General features: G+C 34.8%; 1 protein-coding gene across 1 annotated transcript in view; it reads right to left on the reverse strand.

Annotated features, from left to right (window-relative positions):
- LOC150094868 (target of Myb1 membrane trafficking protein) overlaps window positions 1-22,437 on the reverse strand; it is a 295,463-nt gene that overhangs the window by 180,833 nt on the left and 92,193 nt on the right. The window contains exon 4 of the mRNA XM_090410996.1: window positions 21,968-22,114. Within this exon, the coding sequence (XP_090267122.1) occupies window positions 21,968-22,114 (147 nt within the window). The remainder of the gene's footprint in view (window positions 1-21,967; window positions 22,115-22,437) is intronic.

Here is a 22,437-nt window from a genome sequence, read left to right on the forward strand (position 1 = left end):
TTATTAGTTTTTGTGAAGGTATCAGAACTTGAAAATATGTAAGGATTATATTAGTGTGCGAATATCTGAGTCATACTACTAGCGAACTAAGCAGATTAGGAATGAAGGCCTGAGGCAGTCACGTACACAAGGACTGAATTGCATGCGGAAGTTACCAGTAAACACGCTAGGAAGAGTGACGACACTGGATGCAAGAAAATTTAGGTGCCAAGAGAAAGAACGTGACGTAAGAGGGAGAACATCGTGACAAAGATATATAGAGCTGGGCAACGTGAACTCGAGGCTTTTTCTCCCTTTTTTTCCCCGTTGTGCTGGTCATCTAGTTCCGGAGTTCCCGAGGACTGTGGTAGGAGTACGATCGAAGCAGACGATGTCGGTGGGCAGCCTGGAGGTCAAGCAGAAATCCAGTTTGAGTACAGACCTTGACTCTGCGGAGAATGCAGCGTAGACCAAGAAGTTATGCGGGACCATTTGACCTGATTGTGGCAGACCAGATTTGTCTACACCAAAGGAACCGAGTCGTGACAGAACCCGCAAGTCCGTTTTATTAGGAAGAATTATGCAGATGTAGGATCAACGAGCCCCAGACATCGTACAAACGATCTAGGAGAAAGCCAAGGAATTCCAGAATCCCCAGTAAAGTAGTATCTTATTCAATTTACTTGTGTACCGAGAGGAGTAATAGGAGTCTGAGAAAAGAACTGATTAGTTACTAGATTTACAGTGCGTGATAGGACTTTAGAAAACCAGAATCATAACGGGGAACCGTAAAGTCATAGGATAGAGCAGGGTTTCCCAAACTTTTTCTATGACAGAACACTTCACAAATCCTGAAATGTTCACGGAACACCTTGGTTATTTTGTAATGCATTAATTAATAATTAATTGGTAATTTAGCTTATTTTATTGTTAATTAATAATTGATAATTAATTATTAATTAATTAAACATCTATTGAACATCGTTAAATTAATTTGTGCTGATTTTCATTGACATATCCCATTCTGATCACCAAAAATTTATAATATTATAAGTACTTATGAGTGAATACAGACTTTTCTCCTGTGTGCTGGTTTTGTAGGTTAGGTAAATATAAATAAAATAAATGAGTAAATCTAAGCGTTAAGAAAAAACAATCATTTATTGTCAAATGTTAATTAGTAAAAACAAAACACATAAAAATAGTAAAACGTATATTGCAAATTAAGTTCTTAATGACACCGATGTTTTTGGGTCTTTGAATTACAAATTCTTTTGATATCAGGCACAATATTAGAAAGTTGAATTCTCATATTTGGTGTAGCGTCGAATCTGTTCCTGGACTTTGGATTTGGTTGCAGCATAATATGAAAATCCTGCCTCGCATAAATATGTCGCCGTAAAAGGAAGTAAAACAAAAATAGCTAGTTTTGACACGTTGGTCCAGAAATCATTTATTGGCAGTTCCTTGTATTTTTGTTTTAAATCAGAGTCACTAATTAAGTCAATTAGATTTTCATAGTCACTTGCACTGAAGCCTGCTTGAGACTTAGCTGTCACTGTAAATGGATTCAGAACCCAGGAATTGTCCTCACTGGATTTTGGAACATATTGCAAAAGGGTTGATTGCAAGTCATGCAAGTGTTCTAAAATTATGTTAGATACTTCTTCATTTACTTTAGAATTTATTTCAGTCAAATATTCATGCAAGGTGGGAAAACAATCAAAATTATTCTGTTCAACTGTAGTAATCCAGAATTGCAACTTCCTATCAAAAGAAGCAATTTTATCTCTTGTATTAAAAATTATAATATTCTTTCCTTGTAATGATAAGTTAATTTCATTGCACTTTGTACAAATATCTGCCAGATACGCAAGACTCATCAATCATGAAGAATTTCTTAAGAATTCAATAAAATTTTGTCCTAAATTATGTGACATCAAGAAGACCATTAACTCACTACGAAGTTCAAAAAGCCTCAATAATGCTTTTCCTCTAGATAGCCATCTCATTTCAGTATGTAATAAAATTGCATTATGTGCACTATCCATTTCATCGCACAAAATTTTAAATAATCTGGATTGAAGTGGTCGAGATTTTACATACTTGATCATTTTTTCGGTTACATCCAAAATAGTTTTTAAATATGTACGAATTCTTTTTGTTACTAGTGCTTGTCTATGCAAAACAATGACTTTTGGTGGCTCTTGTAGCTACTTGCAGGATACATGTTACAACTCCCTTCATCTTTCCTTCCATTGCTTGAGTACCATCTGTACAAATATCAATACACTTCTCCCAACCGATTTCCTGTTTTGTAATATAATTATTAATACAGTTGAATATATCTTCTCTGGTAGTTTTTTCTTGTAGATATTCGCACGAGTAAATCTTCTTCAATACTTTTATCAAATATGTAACGAACGAACACTAGTAATACAGCAAGTCCTGCGACATCTGTAGATTCATCCATTTGCAATGAATATTCGCTGCAGCCTAAGTCGATGAATTAGCTCTTTTTCTGTCAGCAGACAGATCTTTGATGCGGCATGAAACAGCATCATTTGATAATTGTACTGCATCTATTTTTTTTAGCAACCTGCTCGTTTAACATGCATGATACAATGTCTTTCAAACAAGGCTTAATGAGCATCTCACAAATTGTATGAGCTTCACCATGAAGTGCAATGCGGTAACTCACGCGAAAAGATGCCTCTGTTGCATTTTCAGTTGTAGCAATTGTAGCCATTTGAAGTTTAGATTTTTCTAGCGAGTCACGTCTCTTAAAAAAATTTATATCTTTTCCTTCGTAATCAGTGTGTTTCATTTCGAAGTGCATACGAAATTTGGCTGGAGCCAAAGAACTATTTACTAGTATTTTATTACATAAAATATCAGGAGCATGTGTATTGCCAATACACGAAAATCCATAATTTAAATAACTTTCTTGGTACTTCCGTTTTGGTCTGTTCTTAGATGACTCTTGTTCTTAAATATTAGTTTTTGAAGAAACCACAGTTTGCAATTCCATATCTTCTCCAATCAGAGCCGGCAGTAGGGTCTTTGCCACCCACATGCAATGTCTATCTAAGCGCCCCTGTAATGATCCAGGCGTGTGTGGTTCTTTTACGATAATAAAAATTTAAATTATTTGAAATTTCTTAAATAAATTTTGACAGAACACCACATGTTGGTTCGCTAAATGTAACGAACCGGGGGTGTTGACTAGGCAGGATAATATTAAAAACCCGAATATTCAAAAAATTCTCAAAAGTTAAAGCAAATTTTGATAAAGCCACTTCACTTTAATCGTTGAATAAAATGATACAGGGATTATGGCCTTCTCACTGACCCGAATCGCTAACAAAATTAAAATGAATTTTAATTAAAGTTAAAATTTATTTGAACTAAAGTTTAAAAAATTCTTGCATTTTACTAAATTCTTAGTAAGTTGTGAAAATTTTTTAATAATTTTTATAAGTGGAACTATCTTTTAGGAAAATAAAAGAAACTCAAGATAGATGAGAAAATAAGAAAAGAATTCAGAAATAATAATTAGAACATTTTATTAATATAAGTATTCAAAAAATAAAATCTTTACAGAATAACAGAAAATAAATTAAATTACATAAATATACTTGAAATTTTTTTTATTAAAATTTCAGGGTTCTTGATTTCATATTCATCAAATTAAAATAATGGTCTTAACGTCTAATTCCGCACATACATCATTTTCAATAGCTATTAACGCCATAAGCCTTTTTTGTGACATACTTGTTTTTAAGAAGGTTTTAATCAATTTCAACTTGGAAAAGGAACGTTCGCCGCTCGCTACACTAACAGGTAAGGTTAATAGTATTCTTAAAGCAATTGAAAAGTTAGGGAAAGATAAGTTATTGGACACAATAAAATTAAGAATATCGAAAGAGTTTTGAATATTTAAATTATCCTTTTGAAAAATATCCTGAAAAGCACATAACTCGTCATATATAACTGGTAATTAATTTACGGAATTAACAACGCATATGAAGTATATTAATTAAAGATAACTTTAATGAATCACTTCTATATTTCGGCAATGTCACATTGCCGAAAATAATCCATCGCAGCAAGTTTAAATACGAAAGATTATTCAAAGAATCTTCAGCAGCTCTAAAAAACGTTCCTAACCTCAACAAACTTGGGTGCATGAAACTGCCCCAAATTTGGGAGACTTTCATTATGAGAACTTCAGCCCAACTGCCAAGACTACTGAATTAGCCCGCAAGAGGGCACCATTAGGACTTTAGGAACAAAATTAGTTTCTTACTTTCTTCCTCATTTGCTTTGTTAGTTCCTTAGTGCACATACCACATCTTTATGTTCCTGAAGATGGCAATTTTCAGGAACATAAAGATTGCCGAAATATAGAAGTGATTCATTAAAGTTCTTTAATTAATATACTTCATATGCGTTGTTAATTCCGTAAATTAATTACCAGTTATGTCTAACCAACGTATAAGTCTTACTACTAGAACTCGTCATATAGTTCTATTGCATTTACATCTTTATTGTCGCCGTCCATCAAGAGAATCTCTAAATCATCACAATTTTTTCGTAAATCTTCGTTATTAATTTGTAGTAATCTATGCAATAAATTGAAATTATCATATGTTTTTAGATGTTCAAAAGGTTCTATTAATGAACACACTGCAATGTCTAGAAGTGTATAAAACACATTCACTCTAAATTTATCTTCTGGCGATTGTAGTGTTTCGTCATGTTGCTCGTAGTCAAATTGTCGTGTCTTCTTTCGTCGTCGAACTTCCGTACCAGTTTTAAATTCTTGTTCTCCATCCACCTTTTCACTCAGTTCTTTTGCCGTTTGTAGAACTTCTTTAAAATTTGTATCTGATTAATATACTTCATATGCGTTGTTAATTCCGTAAATTAATTACCAGTTATGTCTAACCAACGTATAAGTCTTACTACTAGAACTCGTCATATAGTTCTATTGCATTTACATCTTTATTGTCGCCGTCCATCAAGAGAATCTCTAAATTTAGAGTGAAAGTGTATAAAACACATTCACTCTAAATTTATCTTCTGGCGATTGTAGTGTTTCGTCATGTTGCTCGTAGTCAAATTGTCGTGTCTTCTTTCGTCGTCGAACTTCCGTACCAGTTTTAAATTCTTGTTCTCCATCCACCTTTTCACTCAGTTCTTTTGCCGTTTGTAGAACTTCTTTAAAATTTGTATCTGATCAATACTCTTTTAAGAATATTTTTAAGTTTTCGATAGATTCTAAAGCAAGTGTAATGTTCATATTTTTATCTTGAAGCATTTTACTCACAGGGTTTATTCTGTTAAGTAAATCATGCCAAATTATAAGAGAACAAATAAATTTGTAGTCCTTTATTTTAGCACATAATGTTTGTGCTTCTTGCTGAGTTTCTTTATTAAAATTTTCATTATTTAAAATTTCAAAAAGTGCATCGTAAATTTCTCCTAACTGATATCGTACAGGGCGGACTGCATTAATTTTATTATCCCATCGCGTTTCTGATGGCTGTTTCAATATTAAATTTTTTACGAACTTTAAAAGGATTTCCCAATGTTTGTAAGAGATTGAAAAGAAATTATATATTTCTTGAATAATTGCAAAGAAACTAATTGTATCTGCATTTACTTTGGCTGCATCGTAATGATTAAATTTAGAGTACGAGCAGCACATGGTACGTAAAAAGCTCGAGGATTTTTGTTTAAAAGCAAATTTTGGAGCCCATATTTTTTCTCCTTTCATATTTGTCCCATTGTCATACCCTTGACCTCGCATGTCTTCAATGGGAATATTCCATTTTTCCAGTTGTTCCACTATTGTTGCACATAAACCACATCCTGGAATCTGATATATCTACAAAACCTAAAACGTTTTCCCTGATCTTGACAATTCCATTGTCACAGGAAACAAAGCAAATAATAATGGTCATTTGGTCTGTTTTACTTGCATCAGGTGTGTAGTCTAAAATTATGGAATAATATTTAATTTTCGAATTGATAATAAAATTGTATCCCTGATTGCATTACTTAGTTTCCAATATTTCATTTTGACTGTCTTTATTCAAATAGTGTACTCTATTGTTTCCTTGTAGGGCCCTTTCAACGTGATTTTCCATAACGGGTTTAAATTTCGCAAACAGTTCGACTAATTTTAAAAAATTGCCGTTATTCCTTTCATATAATTTATCAGATGATCTGCGAAAAGCTAAATTTTGGCTACCAAGGAATTTTATAATTTCAATCAAGCGTTCTAAAACACTTGTCCAATGTTTCTTTTCCATTTCATACATGCTTTGAGTCTGGCAATCAATAGTAGTTTTGTTTTTTAAATTTTTATCAAGTTCCTTCCATTTTAAGAAATTTTTCATGTGAGCTAAACTAGTCTCATGTCTATGCAAAGTAGTACTTACATTTCTCCAATCGTTATAACCTTCTACAAGGTTATACTTGATTATAACCTTGTAGAAGGTTATAATGTTCTACAAGGTTATAATGATTATAACCTTGTAGAAGTATAACCTTGTAGAAGGTTATAACCTTCTACAATGTTATACTTCTACTTGATTAAGTAGGCGCGAAAAGTTTGCAACAAAAGCAAAAAACAGCATTTAAAGTTTCGGAATAAATGAGCCATGTTCTTGACACGAGCTCCCCGTTTTCCATTTTTCTATTATAATACGTGTCGCCAAATTTACGACCATATGTATCTCTGGGATGTATTATATTTTTCTTTTGAACAGGCCTCATTTCAATTAAAACAACTTGTAATTTTTCATCAATATTTCCCCATTAACCTGGATCTTCTAAATTTACAGACTAACAATGTGTTAGTTTCATGGTCAACTACAACTAAATCTTCTCCTGTTTTTCACTTAAATCCTGCATCTTGTTATCTTGTTCAACAATTGTAATAGTACTTTCATACAAACTGGATGATGTGCACAGTTCGTCAACTCTGATTTCTGATGTATCGAGTTGGTTACAATCTGCATCAGAATATTTTAATATTTCAACAAATTTATTAAGAGCCCCAGTTTGTTTCTTAATATCTGCTTCTATCGCAGCATGATGCTTACGATTTTGTGCACCAGATAACTTTTTTAATTTTTGATTCCATTTCTATTTTATACCCACAAGAAATTATTACACAACACGACGCAGAGATGAAACAATAGTCTGCACTGCACTACTGTCAGTAGCCTATTGAGATGCGTACTGTTATAAATTTACTGCTATCCTGTCATTACTGCGACATTGTAAAATTTTATTATTATTTTAACTTTGTATGCTCGTAATTTCTATTATTTACTTGCGATGTTTTTTTTCTTTACTTTATACTAAACATTAAACATGCTTTCTCTCTCTCAGAATCTCTCTTGTTTATATTATTATGTGCTATGTTTACAAGAAAGTCAAATAACATTTATTTACATTACTATGAAATGTACACGAATTTAAACATTAGGGAGATTGCTTTCTCAATCCTTCTATAAAAACTCTTTAGCAAAATTTAGAACCTTTTTTCTTCAACTTTAAAATATTTTCTTTAACACAAAACGTTATCTATTCTCAGTTTATAAATTTTACTTATTAAACTCCAAGCTTACTCGCAAAGAGGTTACCTAAATCTCTCTGTTAAGTTATCTTTACAAATTTGATATCAACTTCTAACATGCCAATTGATTCTCTTAAGGACACTTCTTAACCTTATTAAACATTAAACATATATCTTAAAAGTCTTTCTAATACAACTATAAGAGGAAGTATATAAAAGTTTTGAACTTACAAAGGCTCTGTATCTCACAATTAGTCAAAAGTCTTTCACTAAAAGTTCTATGGCAATTCTTTAATCTCAGATCTTCATCTTGAATTTTGGCTTCGGCTATATCAATTGGGAATGTAGCAGGACTCGTACAGTTCCAGAAAAACATTATTCTCCCATGGCGAAAAGAAAAACTTACGAGTGAAGGTACTTCAGGAAATTTGCCTCGCCTTTTCTCCTCTACTTGGGCTCGCCAAAAATGCTCTGGACTGGAAACTTTTCTCTTCTACGACATTTGGGACTTATCCTTTCAGCAATTTGAAAGCCCTGTCTGTGGCCTAGAAGTCGTTTCTCTCTAGTGACGTCTCGAACCAAGAAGCTCCTTTCTGGAGGTGGAAAACTCCTCTCTCAACCAACGTCTGGATCTGGGATGCTCTCTGACGATGTCTGGAACTGAGCAGCTCTGTCTCTCTTCGGCAATGTCTGGGACCGGGCAGCTTTAGCAATGTCTGGAACCGAGCTGCCTCCTCTTTGACAGCATCTGGAAGCTGGCAGCCTCTCCTGTCTTTCTGTGGACGTCTCTGGAACCAGGCCCCCCCCTCTACTTCTGCAGCAATCTCTGGATCTGTACAGCCCCTTCTGTTTGCTTCGGTCTCTTTTTATTATACCTCCTCTGAGACCTTGCATGAAGTTTGGCAACCCCCAAAGAATCAGTATGATTCTTTCATCCTAAGTTTCGAGTTCAGCACGCCTTTTGTTCTCCTCCGCTTTCTTTTAATTGTAAATTGCTGGCACTTGGAACGATGTTTGAACCTTTCTGACTAACTTAGCAGATGTTTACACTTAGAGCCTGCAAGCCTTTCTCATACAAACAAATTTTAATAACAATCTTTCTAATGCCGCCATGTAGATCTATTACATGCAGCTTCGGCGATATAAACATTGCCTTTGTTTTTAACACTCTAACATATTCTTATTAAAGCAGTATATACAGTTAACTTCCAATGTTATTTACAATAACATCTAAAACAAACTATACAGAGACAAACAAAGTTTATTTTTACAATATTCACATGGGACTTAACCTAAGTAAACAATCGAATGCAATGTGCTTTGGAATATTTAAGCTACAATCGAGTTTTTACAGTATCATATGACTGGTTACGTAGCAACAAATGTTTTGTATGAAAATTCGTTTCTGCGCATAAAAACCGTTCACCGTTTCACTTTAGATTCTGGAGGCAAGCATTTAGCCTGCTCTCGCTGCAAAATTGTAAACACAGACAATATACAATTTTTTTTTAATTTTTATTCGGTGTATCCGGCCTTATTTATTTTAATAATGATCATTCTAAGAATTTTTTGTTTTTATGATAAAAATTTTGTTTCTTAAAAATGAACTTATGACCCGTGCCCCCTTCTTAGTGGCGCCCACATGCAGTGCATGCGGGTGCCGCTATGAAGTTATGCCTGTCTCCAATCATACAAGTAGATGTGTCAGCAGAAGTACTTGCTCCTCCTTGTGTTAAAGTTCCTGACATTAAACAAGAATCCATGGGTATTTTTTCAATAATATTCAAATTCCAATATTTGTCAGAGCTATAATAAAAACAAATAGAATTTTGTTGTAAAGGTAACTTTAGTATGAAAAACAATAAGATTATAAATAAGAAATGTCGAATAATATAAAAGTAAATGAATAATGCAAAATAGTAAAAAAAGACTGCAACACACAAAAGTAAATATGAATTGTAACAATACTTGCAAGAAAAGTACTAAACCGTATCAAATAATGTAAAAGCAATTGTAATAAGAATGATTTGATAAAATGTTCAGTAACAATAATTAAACAGTTCGAAATAAATCAGATATTAATTATAAAATTAGTTAAAAGAGCAAGAAGAATTCTTTTTTTAAAAGTCGCCTCGCCTGCTCCCTATATACAGGAAAAATAAGGAGTTAGCTGATTTTTTTTTTCCCCCGAGGGCCCGGTCCCAACAAATTTACTCGTAAATACTTTTCCAAATTTTTTTAAAGTTCATACATTAACAGTTAATTATGGCATACCCATAAAGAGTATTAGTACACTTATGTATACAGTGTGGCATGTTGACAAATATAAATTACATTTAAATTAGTTATCAATCACTTGACTAATGAAATGTTGTAGCATGTCGTAGTTTATTCAGGCAAACATCATTAAATTAATTTGTGCTGAATTTCATTTACATATCCCATTCTGATCACGAAATATATTTATAATATTATTATAAGTTCTTACGAGTGAATGCAGACTTTTTCTCCTATGTGCTGGTAGTTCCCCCTCCTTTTGTACATCCTGGAGATCTTTGTAGGCTTCAGGTGGATGACTCACTATCTGTTCTGTCACAAACACCTTCAATAAGAGATTTCTTAATACCAAATTTAAACAAAGTGCATTGTCTCTTATTCATATCAGATTTTAACTCTGTATTCCTATTACTTTTAAAAAAATCACGGCACTCCAGTTTCAGAACAAGCACTTACACACTGCAATATGAACTTGTGAAGAAAGTATTCAGTAGTAATAGATTTGAGAACCAGATACAGACTACCTTGATCTTCAATTTCAGTGGAAAAATTTTCTTTATACTTCCTTGCTGATTGGTCACTGATATTTGCAACGCAGATGTTATTTCGTTCAGTTTTGAGAACACGCTGCCCATTGTTGTAATCAGCTTGCAGGCAATTTTTATGATTGGTCATAAACAGCGGTATTCTCTTTCCCAATTGTTGAAAGATTTCAATGTGTGAAAATTAATGATAATTCATGAATACTTCCATGTTTAAAAATATGCTGCTTGGTCACTGACATTTGCTACACAGATGTCATTTCCTTTAGTTTTGAGAACAGAAGATATGACACCAATTGTTGTAATGGGCTTGCAGGCAATTTTCATGACCCGCCATAAACAGCAGCATTCCCTCTCCCAAATGTTGAAAGGTTTCGATGTGTGAAAATTAACACTACACAGATGTTATTAGGTGTTCTGGGTCTGAGCTTTTCGACATATTCACGAATATTATTCTCCTCGGAATATTTTTACTATAAAATATTTATTCATGAAAAATGCTTAGAAAACTAAAATGACAAATTTCAGAACTTCTCGCAGAACACCTATTCATCTTCTGCAGTGTTCCGCAGAACACAGTTTGAGAAACCCTGGGATAGAGAATTGTAAGGAATTGCGTTAAATGAATTATAGCATGTTTAGTTTGTTAGTTCCTAGTTCTGAGAATTGTAGCAGGAAACGTTAAGTAATTAAAAGGAGTTTAAACTTAGCTTTATAAGAGATATAGAAATGTGTAATGAGATGCTGTGTTTACTAACTTTAGTTTTTTGTATCTTACTTAGTTCTATGAATAAATCCATTTTTTTGTCAATTAAATGGCCTGCCTGATCTTGGTCTCAATGCACCGCTCATGAAAATTTGAATCTGTGTGGAATTAACGTTTAAAGATAGCTACGACTGCAGAGAAATTTAAGATTTGCATGACATTAAAGTTTAGAACAGAAAGTATAGCTTTAAGGAATACTGTGCATTTCTGATTGCTAGATCTTTGACAATGAAATTTCCTCTTGCCTAGAATTTTGGATGGCGCAGCATAATCAAATAAATTTTTCCTAAATTTGAAGAAGGATTAGCACCAGAATTGAAACAAAGGAATTGGTTCTTGTCAGAAGCAATCACCTTCGTCAGCTAAGTTTGCACACCCCATCAGTAAATTAAGTGGCAGCAAAGAGTTGATTTCGCAACAGAGAAAAAATTAATTAATAGATAAGAAATCATATAGAAAAACTATAAGTAAATTAAAGATCAAAGAGCTAAACACTACATACATATTTTACAGTACCCAAGACTGTATCTGAGATATAAAATGTTAGAAGTTGAGAGGAAGAGAAATAATGTTTTTAACGAAAAAGAACACCAAGCTTTCTTTTAGAGAATGAGGTAATGTATGTAACATATTTGTGCCATGATAAACTGGAAGTGTATGCACAGTTAGTCTAGTGGCTTTGCGCTTTGCAACCATATGCCTGGGGAAGGAGTGTCTGGATTTGATTCCCGTCAACGACGTGAGGAGCTTAAGGATCTTCCTCAGCCATAGCTAAGTTAGCCAGTCTTGGGGAGTAGACAGCAGGGTTTTTCCTCACGGTTTATTTGGGGTTTTTCATCCCACAAACAGGCAAACTGGCCCCGTGAACACACACACAGATTTACAGCCATAAATACTTAAACCACCATGAGGGGGCTCAACTCGCCCCAATAGAGAAGTGGAAGAAATGGAGAAAACTGCATATGAATAAATAAATAAAATAAACTGGAAGTGACAGTCAACCCAAGAAGAGAAAGCTGACCTCGAAAGGAATTAGAACATTATCAAAAGAGGGAGAAAGGTAGGATCTTTCTTGCAGGTAATAAGCCTGAGTTTTTATAACATTGAACTTCGTTAAATTATCTTCATCTAATTTGAGGATGATATGGAGATCAGTGTTTAAGTTATAATTTTAAGTTTTTTAAGAGGATGATATGGAGATCAGTGTTTAAGTCATAATTTTAAAAGTTTTAATTTTAAGTTTAAGAGTTTTTATGACATTGAACTTCGTTAAATTATCTTCATCCAATTTGAGGATGATATGGAGATCAGTGTTTAAGTCATTAAGGGGTGCTTAAGAGTCAAAGCTGTATAACTGAGAGGAGACCTCCACATAGCCTTTAAAGGAATGCGGAGAACCGACCAGGGCTTATCTGACTTAATGTCCAATCCTCACCTTCTCATGGTGCACCCTGTTGGGTATCTACTTGGATACTGAACAAACTTTTTTTTTGGGATTTAGCCGACCAAATTGTATTCTTATTGGTTAAACAAAAATAAAAAAATGATGGTACAACATGACAAGATTTCATGCCGGCTGGAGCGTCGCTCGGTGAAACAAGGCCCCCCGTTGTTTTCGCCAGGGAACCAGGGCGAACAGCGAAAAGTCAGCTACTGGAACAAATCTGAAAACACATCCCAACTCAACATCACCAGAGTTAAAGATCAGTGCTATCAACGTAAGAAGCCTGAATGGCAAAGAAATGGAGCTAGCTGAAGAATTAGATAAGTAATAGATCGACATAATAGGAGTGACTGAAACAAAAAAGACAAAAACTGGTAAGATCTTTCTCAGCAATAAATACAAAATGTTATATTCAGGCAACGACAATCAAGGAAAAGAAGGAGTAGCCATAGTACTCAACACAAAATACGAGGCTAATCTTCTTGAATGGCAGTCAGTCTCAAGTAGAGTAATGTGAGCAAATATGAGAATGGGGAACTGGACAATGAGACTTATTTGTGCCTTTGGTCCCACAGAAGGTTCTACTAAGATAGAAGTGGAGGAATTTTTTGAGGCTTTAGAAAAAGCAACTGACACAATGAAAAAGGAAAAGCTGGTCCTTGTTGGGGATCTAAATAGCAGAGTAGGAAATGATTGTGAGACATACAAAAATATTTTGGGAAAATTTGGAGAAAAGAGCCAAGCTAATAATAATGGCAAATATCTGTTGGATTTCTGCTCAGGACATGGACTGGTTATTACTAACACCATGTTCCAACATAAAAATGTGCACAAATTCACATGGAGAGAAGAGGCAAGGAATAAGAAAAGTCTCATTGACTATGCTATTGTTGATGGTGATGTTTTCTCCCTGATGCAGAACACCAGAGTGTACAGAGGATTTGAAATTGGAAGTGATCACTATTTAGTCTTCAGCAGGATAAAATTGAATTTCATATTGAAAAGAATAACATGTAAGAAAGTTTTAAAGCGAATAAAAGTTGAGCAACTCTCAGATGTGAACTGTAGACTAAAATACACAAAGATTATTGAAGAAAAAATGAAAGAGTTTGAGAACAGGAATCAAACCTTGGAGATTCAGTGGCAATCCTTGAAGAAAGCCCTGATTGATTCAGCTAGAGAGGCATGTGGTGAAGTTGTCTGCAAGGATAGAAAAATTAGAACTCCATAGTGGACACAGGAAGTTAAAGAGGCAGTGAAGGAAAAGAAGAAAGCATATCAAAAGTATCTGGCAAATAAGTTAGCTTGTGCTCTTAGAGAATACAGAGACAAATGCAAGAATGCTAAACAGTGTGTAAAACTAGCTAAACAAAAGTCATGAGTGGACTTTGGCAAGAATATAGAAAATAAATATCAAGAAGGTGGCAAAATATTCTGAAAGTTGTTGAAGAAGCTTTGGAATAGAGGAAGGAGTGCTGTAAAAAGAGTTAGAGATGATAAAGGTGACATGAAAACAGGAGAAAAGGATATCCTTCAAGTATGGAGTAATTACTTTGAAAAACTGCTATATGAAACAAGCAGTGATGACAGCACAGTGTTCAAAAACATTGACCAGGAATGCAGTCAGGAATACATATCCATTCTTGAAGTAGAAAAAGGCATCAAAGGTGTGAAATGTGGAAAGGCAGCAGGAGTAGATGATATTCGACCAGAAATGCTGAAGTATGGTGGTATAAGAATCTTGCAGTGGCTGCACTGCATAGTTCAGAAAGACTGGAGAGAGGGACGAATTCCCAATGATTGGAGTAGAGCTCTCATAGTACCCATATATAAAAAGGGAAATAAAACTGAATGTGAGAATTACAGAGGTATTTCCCTACTGAGTGTTCCTGGCAAGATCTATGCAAGTATACTTGAGAAACGGTTGAGAAGAATTGTGGAAGAAAAGCTTGGTGGAGAACAAGCTGGATTCAGGCCAAATAGAGGCTGTCAGGACCAGATCTTCACTTTACAACAAATAGTTGAAAATCATGGGAATATAACAAAGATCTGTATTTAAGTTTTGTTGATTTGGAAAAGGAATATGACAAGGTGCCAAGAGAGAAGCGATTCAATACGCTGCAGTTATATGGTGTCAATGGGGCATTATATCAAGCAATACTTAGTCTTTATTTGAGTTATAAGTCAGCAGTTAGAATTGAAGGAAGTACAGGAAGATGGTTTAATGTTAAATCTGGTGTAACACAAGGATGTACATTATGAAGGAAAGTGGTATTAAACATGATATCAAAATTAGAGATGTTAATGTCAGCTCTTTGCTTTATGCGGATGATGTTATACTTCTAAATAAATCTGCTACAAGTCTGCAAGATTCTCTGACTAAATTGAATAGCTGTTGTAATAGATATGTTATGAAGGTCAGCAATAAAAAGACAAAGACAATGAAAATAGGCAGAATCACTGAAAATGTCAATTGTGTTGTGAATGCAGAACCTGTGGAACAAGTAAAACATTTCAGCTACTTAGGCACGATTTTTGCTGAAGATGGTAAATAAAATATAGAAATAGACAACAGAATCAGTAAAGCTGGTATGGTGGGATTCAATTGAATAAATTCATATGGAATAAGAGAGAAATTAGTCAGAACACTAAATTAGCTGTATATAAGATAGTGTTCAAACCAGTTTTAACTTATGGATCTGAGAGCTGGGTCAGAAGTAAAACACTTGACCAAAGACTAGAGACCGCAGATATGAGAGTCCTGAGAAAGATTAGAGGCGTGAACAGATGGCATCAATGGCAATATCATATTAAAAACGAGGATATTAGGAAACAACTTGACATTGTCAGCATCCAGGAATGCGTTAACAGAGCTAATCTCAGGCGGTATGGTCACTTAAACAGAATGGTGAAGAAAGATTAGCAAAACAAGTGTTCTCTGCCAGGTTGGCAGGAAAATGACCCAGAGGAAGACCAAGATATAGGTGGATTGGTACAAAGTGCCTTAGACGATAGAAATATAAGATCTGATAATGTTGGAGTCTTGACAAGTAACAGACTGATTTGGAGGGAAACTGTAGATAGGAAGTTAGTAATGATGTAATTTTTTTCATGTAGTACTATCATATCCTGTACACCCCTTGATGGTACATGGCAGGAATTTGATGATGATGTTTAAGTCATTGGTTATAGAAGATCTTGAGCTTTCTATCATTTAGGCTACGGGGTTTCTCGAATGAGGAAGAGGAATGAAGAGTACTGTCATTGGCAAAGCTGTGAATAGGATTTTTTGTCAGAGAAAGAAAGTCATTGATGCAAAAGAAGGGAGTGGGTAAGAGTATAGAATCATGAGTGTGCCAGCAGTGATTGCAAAATCTGATGAGAAGCCATCCACTATGATACACAATGAACGATCAGTAAGGAAGCTGGCAATCCAATCAGAGTGCAGGACACAATCGAATGCCTTTGAAATATCGAGAGCAATAACACAGGTTTCTCCAAATCTTTCCATGGTCTGTATCCAAAGGTGGGTAAGATTATCTAGGAAGTCAGCTGCAGAACGAGAATGGAAGAATCCGTATTGGTGATCCCTAATTAACTCATGAGTCTCCAGGTAGTGAAGAAGCTGGTCGTCGATAATCTTCTCATTACTTCTGAAAGCTGAGGTGAGAGCAATAGTACAATAGCCAGATGGCTGACTTTTGTGCCACTTTTTGGGTATAGGCCACAAGAACGCTTGCTTTCATTGTTGGACCGATGGAGTACAAGTTTTGAGCACAACTGGAGGAATACCATCTGGACTAGGAGCCTCGTTAGTGTCAAGATTAATCAGGGTTTTCCTGATGTCCTTCTGGTAATAGTTCAGCAGAGGCATGCAGTGGACAATTTGTTGTATTGTGAGAGGTGATTTGCTTTGGTCATTGAAGCAACAGCTGATGCTGAGGTCCACATTTTCCTCGAGTGAAGTTACCATGAAGCCATCAGGATACAAGAGAGGTGGGAATTTCCCCCAATCCCAGAGAAGATGATGGAAGCACATCTATGATGGTATGGGCATGTGGCCAAGGCCAACAAGGAATCTTCTGCAGGACAGGCCCTTACACTTAGCTCAGATGGCTGACGACCTAAAGGTTGCCCAAAAAAGCAGTGGATAGACAGCATAAAAGATGTGGGCTATGGATGTCCACCTTACTGATGCTACAAACTGGAGGGCCAAATGCAAAACAGCAGATCTGCATCAAGTAGGACATAACACTAGGAAGAAGAAGTTGAGTGACAATATCCTTAAGCAGCATGTGAAAGAAACAACTCAAGGACAAAGAGTGCTAGATTTGATCATAGCATCAGAAAGTGTCTCAGTTAAGGATGTGTCAATTTTGCTACTGGTCGATGACAGTGATCAGCCATACTGACCTTGGAAGTAGCCAACTATATGGATGTTCCAATTAGGACGGGTAATATACTGAACTACAAATCTTGAAATCATGACAAACTCAGAAGAATACTATCTTGAGTTCCATGGTATCAGTTGTTGAATCGAAAGGATATCAGCAGTACATGGGAAGCTTTGAAAAGATAGTTAAATGATGCAGTATCTAAATGTGTCCCTAGAGTTTGAAGAACAAACAGAACATGTGAAATGGATGTGCAATCTCATTAAACAAGAGATCCATAAGAAGATGATAAGAGTGAGAGGAGTTATGAAATATAAAAAGCTGAGACCAGAAAAGTTACGAGTGTTGTACAGATAGCTAAGAAAGAATGAATGAATGAATGCAGAAGAATAACTTTACTGAATGCAGATGATACCTTAAGTATCAGAAGCAGATGAGGTGGTTCAAATAACGACTCTCACTTCACAAAGAAGCATCAACACAGTGTTACAACTATACTGGATAAAGAGATAGAGCAGTGGTTCTCAAACCTTTTCAGACTGTGGCACACTTGGAAATGCAAATTTCTGTTGCAGCACATCTTAATGCTGAAAACTTGTGTAATTAACCATAAATTTACAGTTTACACTACATTGACTAAATTCAAATTCTATTATAATATACAGGGTGATTCTAAATTCTTGTCGAGGTTTCCATGGCATATAATTTTCAAATTGAAAACAAATAAAACTGCTTACAGAATATAAAAGTGTAACTCAATTTTATTGCCTATAGAATCAATGCTGCAGAATACTAAACACATGTACACCTTTTGTGGCACATGTTGAAGATGTTCAAGTGATAATCAATTTCCTTCCAAGTATTCTCCATCATTTGCAGTGTAATTGTTTCTATCACAGCAACAATTCTAGTCTTCAGTTCATCGAGGGAGGACACACGTATCTGATAAACAATGTCCTTCACGTATCCCCAGGAAGAAATCGGGTTAGCACAAAGGCCACAGAATCAGTCCACCACACCCAGCGACCATGAAAATGCAAGTCAAGAAATTCTCAGACAATAAGAGCCCAATGTGGTGCTGCTTCATCTTGCTGGAACACCATATTTGGCTGATGATCTTTCAACTGGGGTAATAGATACAGCTGTAGCAAGTCCAGATAGTTTACCACTTTCATTGTTTTTTTCCACAAAGAAAAAGGGCCCAAAACTTCCAAAGACAAAGCACACCAAACATTCATCTTTGGACCATCTCTTTCGAACACTCAAATGACATGAGGGTTTTCCGATTCCTCATATTCTACATTTATGATGATTTACCCTCTCTGATATGCAAAATGTTGCTTCATCACTAAATATCCATCTCTGAAAGTAATTTTCATCAGCTTTTACTTTTGACAAAATGACTTCGGCAAATTGAAAACAGCGGGGTTTATTGTTCAGCTGTGAAGCCCGCACAATCTGCAGTTAGTAGGCATGTAGTTGAAGATGGTTATGAACAACCCTCCAAACAGTCATTTGTAGTATACCTAACTGCAAAGATGCTCATCTAGTTGATTTTTGTGGGCTTTAATAAAATGCTTCCGGGATTCGATCAACATCTTCTTGCAAAGTGCTTGGTCTTCCCACTCCTTTTTGGTGATGAACACTACCAGTCTCTGGAAATTGCTTTAACCAATGTCAGATAGCATTATCTGAAAGTGGATGTTTTCCATACTGAGTTCTGTAACAACATTGTGTTGTGATAATGGACTTTGTTTCAAAAAACTAAAGTACACACATTGCTTTCTCTTGAACAGTCACCATTTTGAAGTATGAATTCATATTATTTCCAAGACATCAATGCCACATGAGTACAGTGTTGCCAAGTAAAACTTTTTGAGTTACACTTTTATATTCTGTAAGCAGTTTTATTTTGTTCTTTCCGGTTTGAAAATTATAGGCCACTGTAATCCCGACAATAATTTAGAATCACTTTGTATATTTTATAATAAGACATGACAGAAATAAAAAATTTGAGAGAGAGAGATAGATTTTAAATTTGATTATACAAGTGCCTTGTTTTCAATGTGAAATGTGAGCCCTGCATGAAGGCGCAGATCTTCTTTATTCATGGAGGAATATTGGATAAACACTCTCTTAATTTATGTTCCAGTGACTGAGGTTCGGATCTGAATTTGGTCAAAATTCGAGTGGGACTAGAAAAGCGTGACTTGCAAAAGTGGTAGAAAATAGCAACAGAATTGAAATTTGCATGTTTAGAAATGTTTTTTTTTTTTTATATATAAATAGGCACTTTTGTGCACATCCAAATTGTGCTGTAATTTAGATGAAAAAATTTTTTTAGTATCAAAATTTGGTGATGCACACCTCTGGCTCTTTCACAACAGAAATACTGAGATTAGAATACTGAGATAGAACCACCTTTCACAAAAAGGTGGTTCTAGAGCTGCATAATTTGTATAAGAATTTGGCATTAGGAATAGGTGGGATATCAACCTGTGAGAGTATAGGAACTGCAGACATTGGTAAACAGAAGAAAGAGGGGTAATATCATAGAGATCTATAACCTTCTATGAGTTCTGAAGAAAATATTTTCAAGAAACTATTGAAATGCAACTCAGCATTTCAACTGAAATTATCAGGTATCTTGAAAGTTGATATAAATCCAAAAATTTGAAAATTATAGGCCTTCCCACTTTTCCTTAAAAACTGACACATCCAGAAATAGTTCAATGATGTCATTCTCTACCATGGATTGTCCATGGCCAGTTAAAGTAAGAACTGTAATCCAATTATATAAAATCCAATTTGAATTTTATTCAAAAACTCTACATTTCATCCAATGTTATGTGGACATCATCGAGGAGACAGATCGTTAACTAATTCAAAACATGAATCACAATAATGAGTCATAAATTATGCGTATATGATTTATGACGCATATTTTCTTTGTGTCTCGGTAGCATGATTACACTATTAGAGTTCAAAGGAACAATTGTAGTCTCCCTTTATTCACCAACATACCACTAAAAGATACTCTTCAGTTTTTATAACCTGATTTTCCAGAAGATACTGTTAACCAATTTAAATAAATCATCCATGCAAGCTATTTTACATGGTATAATAAGTTGTTCAAACAACTTGAAGGAACAGCAATGGTCAATCCTATCTAACCAGTCTTAACTGATTATTTTATGGCGCATCTAGAGAAAGAATTATTTGACAAATATTTCCTCAGCTTCATATACGGTTACATTCGTTGATATATTTGAAGTCTGGTCCCGCTCTGAGTCAGAATTACTTCAGTTCAGAGAAAAAAAATAAACTCCTTGTGCTCCAGTATCACTTTCACTACTGAAAGTGAATCCAATAACCAACTTTCCATTTTGGATATATATAAATCAAGTGGATATTAAATCCAGCATTATTTCAAAATCGAATGTAGAAATATGAAAGTTTTGTATGAAATTTGACCAGAGAGCTTACGGGAATACACTCGCCAGCATTTATGAGTTGCCCTAGCGTCCATATATTTGCTTTCTATTGGTCCATTTTGATAAGGTTTCATTGGCTGACAGCTGTTTTGAACTGGTTAGTTCTCTTCAGAGACCAGACAGAAACCTTAAGAGAGCAAGAATTGTCATTCAGTACTAAGGCACTCAAGGTGTATTTTTCATAAGCAAACTCTCGGTTGGTGTGTAAAATATTTACTAAAATAAAAAGCCAAAAGGCTTCATTTCGGCGATGGACATTTATATATATATATAAATCAAGTGGATATTAAATCCAGCATTATTTCAAATGCCGAATGTAGAAACTATGAAAGTTTTGTACGAAATTTGACCAGAGAGCTAGTAGTTGACCTAGCACAGACCTTATAGAAGACGATCGCTTTGCCCAAGTGTCCATATATTCGCCTTCTGTTGGTCCATTTTGATAAGATTTCACTGGCCTGACAACTTTTGAATTGGTTGGTTCTCTTCAGAGACCAGGCAGAAACTTTAAGAGAGCAAAAACTCTCGTTCAGTACTAAGGCACTCGAAATGTCGGAGAGGTGTATTTTTAGTAAGCGAACTCTCGGTTCTACACACTGACTGAGAGTTCACTTATGAAAAATACACCTATCCAACATTTCGAGTGCCTTAGTACTGAACGAGAGTTTTTGCTCTCTTAAGGTTTCTGCCTGGTCTCTGAATAGAACCAACCAATTCGAAACAGTTGTCAGGCTAGTGAAACCTTATCAAAATGGACCAACAGAAGGTGAATATATAGATGCTTGGGCAAAGCAATCATGTCTTCTTATAAGGTCTGTGCTAGGGCAACTCGAAATGCTGGCAAGGGTATTCCCATAAGCTCTCTGGTCAAATTTTGCACAAAACTTTCATAGTTTCTACATTCGACATTTGAAATAATGCTGGATTTAATATCCACTTGATTTATATATATATATGTGCATTATCGAAATCCTTTTTGGATACTTTAATAATTCATAATCCCACAAGTCATGTTGAGTTTTTAGTTTGGAAACCAACCTCTGGCAGATATATTTCACTCGTCCTCCCACCATCATTCTTCACAGAAGATGGGTATTATCAAGTTTTGTACATATAGCTCATATTTAATTTGTACTTCTTTTTGGCATCATAACCATTGGACTGGGAAGAAATACCAAAACATTAAAAATTGCTGTTTAATTATTTTTCTTTCTGCTGAGTTATTCCATTATACTATATTATGCACGATACCACGAGTTGTACTGGAGCAATATTATACAACTTATGATACTTACATAACTGATTCTTCAACCATTTATGGTTGTGTTTGTTCCACTTTTAAATCTGTTATATAGAAAATGCTTGTTTATATACTGATTGAAAATTTTTAAACAAATAATTCAAAATTTTTATTCCAATGCCAGTCTGTAACTCAATTAAAAGACAAAACTGCTATGAAGATTATAAAAAAAAATACCTGTATTAGACTTAGAACTTTTTCCTGTACTACAGTTGGAGGTTCATTTTTTGGGCCAATTAATTTTACCAAATCTTGCACCAACTCCTTCTGACTAATTAATAGATGAAATCTTTTCCCACAATTCTTAACACAAGTTTCTAACACCTGGAAAAAAAAAAAAAAAAAAAAAAATTAAAGCATATTGCTTAATTATATTTTTAATATGTTTAGATCTCTGTTTATGAAAAGAGAAGATCCTCTTTCTATAAATTATACTAGAGCTAGAAGATGCTATGAAGAAAAAAGATAAAAGTGTGATTCTAGTCATGAAGGTTAAAAGACTGATCCTTTTTTCAAGGAATTTTTTTTTTTTTTTTGGTCAAGTCATGACCTCACAACTTGGCAAAGCTGACCACAGAAGATACACAAGTAGATATAAATAAAATTACTTAAATTTGGAAAGAGCACCTAATCTAGTGTGCCATGGG

The sequence above is a fragment of the Typopeltis vanoorti genome, chromosome 21 (genome assembly GCF_054136105.1).
Source record: "Typopeltis vanoorti isolate ZY-2024b chromosome 21, IOZ_Tvanoo_1.0, whole genome shotgun sequence".
Lineage (NCBI taxonomy): Eukaryota > Metazoa > Arthropoda > Arachnida > Uropygi > Thelyphonidae > Typopeltis > Typopeltis vanoorti.